This window comes from Humulus lupulus, chromosome 6 (assembly GCF_963169125.1).
Source record: "Humulus lupulus chromosome 6, drHumLupu1.1, whole genome shotgun sequence".
NCBI lineage: Eukaryota > Viridiplantae > Streptophyta > Magnoliopsida > Rosales > Cannabaceae > Humulus > Humulus lupulus.
The window spans coordinates 141366472-141375254 of NC_084798.1; the positions used below are offsets into that span (position 1 = coordinate 141366472).

General features: G+C 39.8%; 1 protein-coding gene across 1 annotated transcript; it reads right to left on the minus strand.

Annotated features, from left to right (window-relative positions):
* Nucleotides 1–2832: 2832 nt before the first annotated feature.
* LOC133785502 (uncharacterized) lies at nt 2833–3717 on the minus strand. The gene has a single exon (XM_062224729.1). It carries the CDS (start codon nt 3715–3717, stop codon nt 2833–2835), a length of 885 nt encoding a protein of 294 aa, XP_062080713.1.
* Between the last annotated feature and the right edge of the window lie 5066 nt (nt 3718–8783).

An 8783-nucleotide genomic window follows, 5' to 3' on the forward strand; every position in this document is an offset into this window, starting at 1 on the left:
CGCTTATGCCCTAAAACAGCAAACCAGAACAGCACAAGCAAACGAGAAACAACTTTCCAAAAGCGAATCGTCAAAGCATGCAAAGAAATAACTTATCGATTCGCATCAGTCACATGCCTATCAAAGCCCTATTCACACCATGCATAAAGATGACGCCGGCAGAAAACTCAACCCTAACAACTACCAACAAACTGAGGTTTAGAAGGGAAAAGCAAAGTAAAAATACTTACTGGTATTCGAGTAGTAAAAGATTGAGGGAGTAATCGGGTCCCTACACTGCACGAACGCGTGAAGTAAAGGCTGCAAAGACAAGCAACGATTCAAACCTAGAACTTCGGCGATCAAACCTACTGCCTAATCGAAAGGAAAGTTCCTGGATTCCTTACCAAAAGAAGTGGCGAATTCGAAGGAAAGGAAGCTTGGAAGCTTGAGAGTTCGAAGATTTGAGAATCTGAGAATCGGAAAGACTCGAGAATTTGAAAGCGTAAAGAGGAAGAAAGGTCCGTTCCCTCGTTTTTATAGCAGGAACGAAATCGTTTCGAATTCCACAAATGGACAGTCCCGATCTTCCCATACCGCATGCATCAAATCCAACGGTTGGGGATGAAGTGCCAGTCCAATTTAAGACTCCTCGGATGGGAATAAAGTATTTATTTCCCATCATTATACCATCTCGGGCCCAGTGCACCATTAAATACCGTCAAATCTCTACTCAGCCAGTCGCCTCACGCACACGTCTTGGTCATAGAGCCATTCCCTGCATGACGCGTGGCCCTTGCCACACTTGAGTGCTTGAGTTCAAACAGAAGAAATTTCCTTTTGTTTTGTACTGACACTCAGGCGGGAAAAAGGAACTCTTCCAGGAACACAGGAGGTGACCCCTCGCCTAATCTAGAGACCAGAGCACCCGGAGGACTGTACAAGCTCCCGGACCTCTCAAGCCCCGTGACCTTGGGGGGTAAATGTTATCCAGATTTCCGGATAGCGTTTAAATGGATAGCCTCGAGGAAGATAAATTATCAAAGTCTTTCACGAAAGGTGACCAGAGCCCGCGGATGGACAGAAAGGCTTCGCCTCTCCCGTTCAGTGTCCAACAGACTCTTTCAAGCAACCGCGACGCGGAAGCTCGTCGATTCTCCCGGACTCCCGAAGGGATATCCGTCGGGGAAGGTCCTTCCAGGAGAAGCTCTTCAGGTTACCTTCGCGGATACAGTTCCGTGTCTCGCACGGAATAAGACCAAGCGGCCGAGTCATGGAGGAGGCATAGTTGGAATGATATCCACCTGACACAGGATCCCGCCTGACACGCCCGACAGGTCGAGGCCGCACACATCCCAGCACGCCTAAAAGTACTATTTCGCCTACTGTTCCGCTGACAGCCTGGAAAAGACAGCTGCCTTTGTGCATTCCTCATACTTTCACGTAAATATACCCACATAGAGCATGGTAGCCAGGCGACTACGGTAATTTTGTCCCCTATTTATGGCTGGTGTAATTAAGACTCATGGGGGCAGAGTAAAACCCTAATCAAAAACTCTGGCTATAAAGACCTCCTCATTTTGCAATAGAGAGGAGGGAAACAGATTACATAGAGAGAACTCTGTCAAAATCTCTCTAGCTTCGTCTTCTTCTAGAGAACTCGAGAGAAACACTATGAGTTTGTGAGGTTCTTGTACACCAACCATTTTACTGTAATTCTCTACAAGTATAATAACATCGACTCGTGGACTAGGGCTCGTTAACGCCTGAACCACGTAAAAAACTTATTTGTCTATTTATATTTATGCACTTCTACAGTTCTTATCCTTTTATTAGTTTGTTTGTATTCGTTTCCGAAAAACTCGGTAAACAGCAGTGATTGGTCTGCCTCCATTCCTGTCTTGATAACTGAACATAGCATTAAAATCTCCTAAAATAATCTAAGGAAGATTCATGTATCCTATTCCAGCAAGCTTATCCCACATATTTTTCCTGTCCAAAAGAGAGTTAGAGCCATATACAGCAGTAAGAAAGAACTCTGTAATATGACCGGAAACTCTGATTTTACAATGCACAAACTGAGTGTCTTCTCTAAGGATCTGAACTTGAACAAACTTCGATTGCCAAATAAGTAATATTCTGTAAGATAACACACTACTCGAGTAATAATCCCAGTTGGGAAAACTATTACTAATTATTCCTGCTGTTTTCTCATGGTGGACTTTGGTCTCAAAGAGAGCCCCAAAACCAATGTTATTCAACCGACACAGGTCTCGAATATCTCTCTGCTTATTACCTTTATTCATACCCCGGACATTCATACTAAGGATGTTGCACTTCTCCATATAGACTAGAGTTAGTGGTGGTATCCAAATTCCCAATCCCTGGCTCTTGGAGCGCTGCATAACCATTTCGATTAACTGCTTTAGAAGGCTGAACAGTCTTGGATTTAGTTCCCCTCCTTCTTGGCGTTATCCACTCACCTCCTGTTCCAGTATTCTTTGCCACTTCTATATTGTTAGTAGGAGCTTGCTTAGCACCTTTACCTTCATTAGCATTAACTGCCTTGCTGATAACATCGACTGTATCAAACAAATTTAGAGCGTCTTGGGACGTTGCAGAAGTTTCAGTCACTCCAGCAGCTTCCTTTGAGGCTTCCTGAGCACTAGATGCCAGCTTATTTTCAACATTAATCTCAGCAATGTTCTTTCCAGAATTCATCTCTGAAGCCTTATTATCTGGGTTGGATTTTTTGACCCAAATATATCCCTTGTCTTTCGAGTAGTTCTCCATAGTGTGTCCCAAACAACCACATGATTTGCATTTAGAGGGAAGCCATTCATATTCCACCAATTAATCAACTAGCTGATCTCTTTCATTAACAAACGAGATAGTCTTAGGAGGGGTCTCGGAGATTTCCATGTCAACTAGAATTCTAGCAAATTTGACCATCGATCTATCACGAGTAACTTGATCAATCATTATGGGTTTGCCTAAGGTACTGACTAGGGCACTTAGACTTTTACGACCCCAATATTGAAGCCCCAAGCCATTTAATCGAACCCAGACCAGAACCGATTTCACCATCTGAACGGTGTCCATATCAGATGACCATGGACGGAGAACAACCGGCTTCTTGTCGAAGTGGATAACACCAGTTTCCAATACAAGATCCCTAGTAGCAACATCACGAAAACTCACCAAAGTGAACCCAGAGTTCATGCGCACTATCTTATCAATGCCAAGGTTTCCCCAGATTCTTTTAACAAATCCTTCAAATACTTTGAAGGGGGGGTTAGCACCCAACACGACACAAACAATCGAAGAGCGCCAAAAGGAGGCTTCAATCTCAATTTCATCAATGTCTAGTTTAGCAATTATTTGGTCCCCAACCTTGATAGGTTCTATGAAGTCCAAGCTAGTAGCTGGAGTTTTCACCTGGTTAGCTTTAAATTTGCTCCATACGTCTTTGGCTGAGTTCATGTAATCTGTTTTCTCCATCTCCTCAGCCCAATTCGCAGCTCTGGACGGACCAGCTATGCCCCCTGTTTCTGGTGGCAAAAGATGATCAACGAACGGTTCAGTTTCCAGCATTTCACATGGGTCATGGTATTCCTCTACACTGTTCTCCAGTACAACATGATCTTGAGTTGAAGGGAGATCTGGTTTCAACTGACTGCAGTCCGGAGAAACGGCCACCGCCGTCGGCTTCGGCACCTCCTTTTTCTTCCTATCCATGGGGAAAGAGAAGAGAGAACCATTGGTTAAGCATGATTAATGCCTTATATCTGGATGATTGAATGTGCACGATTATAATTTTGCTGGTGATTATTGATGAGGCATGTTGAGTGCTCTATATATGGAAATTGATTTCATTGTAAATGCCTGGCAACATGGCTTACTTGTGAATGGCACTGACTTATTAGTAAAAAATGACAATGGTGTTTAGTACTGGTCATGAAGCTCTGACTGATCAGCCAAGATCAGCAATAGTACTGAGCGCTGGTTGTATGGAATTTACTTATGAGTCCAGAGCGGCATTAGCATTCTGACCGTAGGCCAAAATGATTAGATGTAATCACCATGAGCATGAAATGCTTGACCGACCTATTGGTCGAAGAAAACTAAGTGCTTGGCTAGCCTAAGGCTAGTTACTCAGAGCCAGGCTAAAAGGCCCACGTGATTGGAAAGTCACATGGCTTAGGGCGCAGGTGCCCAGAGAGACTTATTAGTCATCTATTTAGGGCACAGGTCCCCAGAGAGACTTATTAGTTAGCTGTTTAAGGCGCACGTCCCCAGAGAGACTTATTAGGTCCAAAATTTCTTAGACCCATGCTGAGCCATGTAAATAATACTCATACCAAAAATCAAATCGTTTTCAGCCACTTTTACTTGGTAAAGAGGATTCTCAAAGTTGGCAGTCCATAAACTATGGTAAATTCCCATAAATTTTTATCAAATTTTTTAAATTCATAAATCCCAACCCTTTTACAAATTTCGTTTGAAATTTTGCAGATTGATTTGTAAATATTAAGAAAATATTCTCTCCAAAAATATGCAAAAAATTCAATGATTTTTCTACGTAAATAATTGTCCAATATAGGCCATTTACCTAATTTTTTAAAAGTAAAAATCCCAGACTAAACACAAATTTTGCAAAAACTATATCTTGGTCAATGGAAAACCTTTTTGCACATTTTTACTCATTATGGACATCTACACATGCTAATCTTTAACATGATACCAAGAAAATCCATAACCAGATGGATCCACAATTCATTTGACCCAGTAGAATTTAGGTCCTAACCATTTTCTTACAAAATCAAGATTTTCACATATGGAATGTTGGATTCCATCAATAACAAACATATAAATCCTTATGAATGTATAATCATCCATTAATATAACATCAACACATTTCCAATGATCAATTAAAGCACAACTAACAATCAAGATATGGCAGTTTAAAAAAGAACTCAACAAATATCATCTAAGGAAAACATAGGAGGTGACCATACCTCTTTTAGTTTTCAAATTTAATTTTTGCATTCTCTAGCACTTTGAATCCCTCAATCAGCCTTTAATCTATACAGATAAACTCCCCAAAAGCTATCAAGTCAGATTACATAACTATGTGAACTAAGCCAAGTGCATAACTAAACCTAGAACAAAACTTAAACAAAGATAGTCTAGTGTTTACCTTTGTTGAAATAACTTTGTGTTTGACCTCCTTAGCTCCAAACTAATACCCCAACACTTAGGATTAAGTTCAAGGTAGATGAACTATTATAAATGAGATACTTGTGAAGAAAACTCTCAAAGACAATAGCTCTTAAGGCAGTCGGCCACAAGGTAGTTTTTTGAGAGAATTTTTGAGAGAAACTTAGGACTTAAGTTTTGTAATTTGTGAATAATGAAGACCCTAGAATAATCCATCCATTTATATATCACAAAAATAAACTGAATTTACCAATCTACCACCTTGCTTCCGCCTCCACTCATCACAATTTAAGCTTCGATTGGTCTTTTAATTAATCTAACTTAAGTCTAATAAATCTTAAGTAAATTGTGTTGTTGTCAAAGAAGTTACTACATGGTAATTTTCCTCATTTTCCCATAATTGAGATTTTAATCTTGGATAGTTAAGTTAAATCAAATAGGCCTTGCCATTTAATTTAAGTGGTCACACTCTTATATACACAACTCAAATAATTTAATTAGCCAAATCACATTTTTTGGCTAGAAATGTGCATTTTTTTTTTTAACAAAAATGCACTTTTAGATATTTCCACACGAAATCAAACTTTTTGACCTTAAATTAATCTAATAATTTAATGCCCAATATTATTTTGCCATATTTATGCTTCCCACACTACTACAAATATAGGCTTTCTTTGCGCTTTTTTTACAACCTTAAATAAAAAGCGAAGAGAAAATGTTTGAATTAGTCTAAAATGTCACATTTAATACCCATGTACTATTTTATTGCGGTTTAAAAAAAATGCAGTCTAAAGTTTCAAGGGTGGGGTAGGGGGGACTTTTCTCCGCGGTTCTTTAGAAAAAACCGCGGAGAAAAGTCCCCTTTTCCCTACGAAATAGACCCAAACCTCATGTCCTTGCTCATTTTCCATTTCATAGACGCGACAGAGGAAAGGCTCCGCCCTTCGTCCCCAGCCACAGTAAGGTCCATTTTTGCCATTTTCCATTGTTTTTTTTTTCATCTTCATTTTCTTGCATATTAATGCTTTAAATCATGTAAATATACATAATATTGATATATTTTCAAGTTTTAGGGAAAAAATAAAGAAAGAATGAGTGAGTTTAATGATGTTTTAATGTATGTTTATAGGATGGTTTTAAAGCTTTTTGTAACATTTTTCAACATTTGTGGAGGATTAGAAGACATTTTCATTGTTGAAGACAAGTATTTATCACTAAAACTTGACCTTTTTTTAATATTTCGATTTTTGGGTATATTTTACATTATTTACCTAATTTATTTGTTTTTTAATAATGTTAATGGTTACCCAAAAGTGGCTCCTGATCACGTGACAGGATTTTCTTACACATGGATGGCACATGGCAGTTTCGAGTGAATGGATCCTGTTCAACCATCGGCCAGTGAATCTTTAATTTATCAAGTCTCACGATTAAGTGCGACCAATCTGTTCGAATACTTTCATTTATTTCCTTTGGGATATACAATCTTGTAATAAGTACATTTATTATATTTTCTTTTATTACCTTGATACGCAAATCTTAATTGTAATTAAGGCCCATCGGCCAATGTAACCCCCTTGAGCCTATAAATAAGAATGAGAAGGCTCAAGGAAAGGGCTTTTGAACTTTTGATCTTGGTATTGAGAAAGAAGAACATAGTGTGATTATCCACCAAAATTGTAATCCTCCCAAGGATTGTGAAACTTGTGAACCCTAGTTCATTGATCACAATATTGGGATTCAATATCAATAAGAACACTAAGTGGTCGTAGGTGATTACCATTCGATTGGGGTTGAACCACAATAAATCGTTTGTGTCATTCACTTTCCATTTGATTTTCTTATTGTTTTCCTTTCATTCTTTGTAGTTTATCTGACTCCGTGTTGTTGATCAATTCGAGGGTCAACATTTTGGTGCTTTCATTGAGAGAATTATTTCGAGACTTCAAGAAGATCAAATGGCTAAGACATCCAAGAGAACTGGGTAGACTTCTGGCGCTGCATCCACTCAGCCTCCTCCTCCAAATGTGGCTGAAAATGAGCCACACTTGGATTTTGAGGAGGAATAAATGGATTCTGAAATGCTAAGGACAACACTGAGTGTGTTGCAAGATGAGATTTCCAATCTGAGGGCCAATCAAGAGAATGTAGCTGAGACATTGGCCTCGCAACAGAGGGAAATCGAACGTCAGTGTCAAGAACTGAATGAGCGGCAGGCAGACATGGACCGCCGGCAGAGAGATGCCACCGCTACCTTAGAAGCAACCATTCAGTTGGCTCGGGAACAAGCTGCGCTGACTTCTCCAAGTCAAAGTCCTCCGCTTCAGCCAGGGAGCCCTCAAAAGCCGGAACAGCCGCTTGATGCTCAACAGGATATCCTAATTCAGGATCTTGAGCAGCATCCACCTTCTCAAGCTGGTTAAGACAATCCCCAGTGTCAGGGCTGGGCAGCCTCCTTGAAGCCCTAGATGCCCAATGCCTGATGAGCCACATCCACCGAGCAGTGGGCAACGTCCTTCTGCTAACAGAAGGTAGGCCGAGTTAGGCTCTGCAATCAGGGGACCCCCGTGACATAATAATTCACGGGGACCCACCGACCAACGCAGGCCTCCCCCTGACGCTCAGGAGATGCCAGCTAGAGGAGGAAACAACGTGACCAGCTGGTCGCACCATAGTCGGTCGCAATTTAGGGACAACCATGATTATAATGAAGCCGACTCCAGCAGGAGAAATGCTGGTCAAGGGCATGAAGGAAGAGGTGGAGACAGGAACTGTAGAGTCCAAGAACTTTACTTAGCTAGATAGATAGTAGAATAATAGTAATAGTAGTAGTAGCTTTATGACTGTGGATTTTGGTTCAGACCGGGATTTAATTGGACACTCGTAGTAACACTTGTAGATTTTCTAAGTTTAACCTATAGTTTAAGAATATTAATTTTAACCTAAGGTTTGATTATTATGACTGATATTGATGATGATATTTATTATATTATAAGGTTTAGATAGACCCAATAATAAAGTAACACTTGTCATGTGTATGTTTAATGATAATTAAGTATTTTTGAGGAATAAGTTTATTAAGATTAAAATTTGAATATCCTAGGGTCTGTCAGCAGCTTTGAAAACGTTAGAGCACTTAGTCAAGGCCATTTACTCAATTCAAATTAAGCTTAAAATGTGCAATTTCGTGTTTAAATATTCAGCGTATGTCAATATATCGCAGCTATAGGGGGCGATATATCGCAGTACGGGGATACGAAAAACACGTAACTTCGCACGAGCACCTCGACGAGCCTCGGGCATGCTGGCCCAGGCGATATATCGCATACAAGGGGCGATATATTGGCTCCTTTGATATAATTTTGAATGTTTTTGAAAACGTTCCCATTTTAATCTTTAACCTCTTGATAAGTCCAGCATCTTTTTGACCGAGTCTTCAGCCTCTGCTGAACGATAATTCAAATATTTTTCACTTAAAAAGCAATTATTTTATTCAAGTTAAATGAAGATCTTTTCATTCTTGAACTCTATAAATAGGACCTAGTACCCAGCCGTTTATTCATTCATCAAGCTAAGTTCAGAGG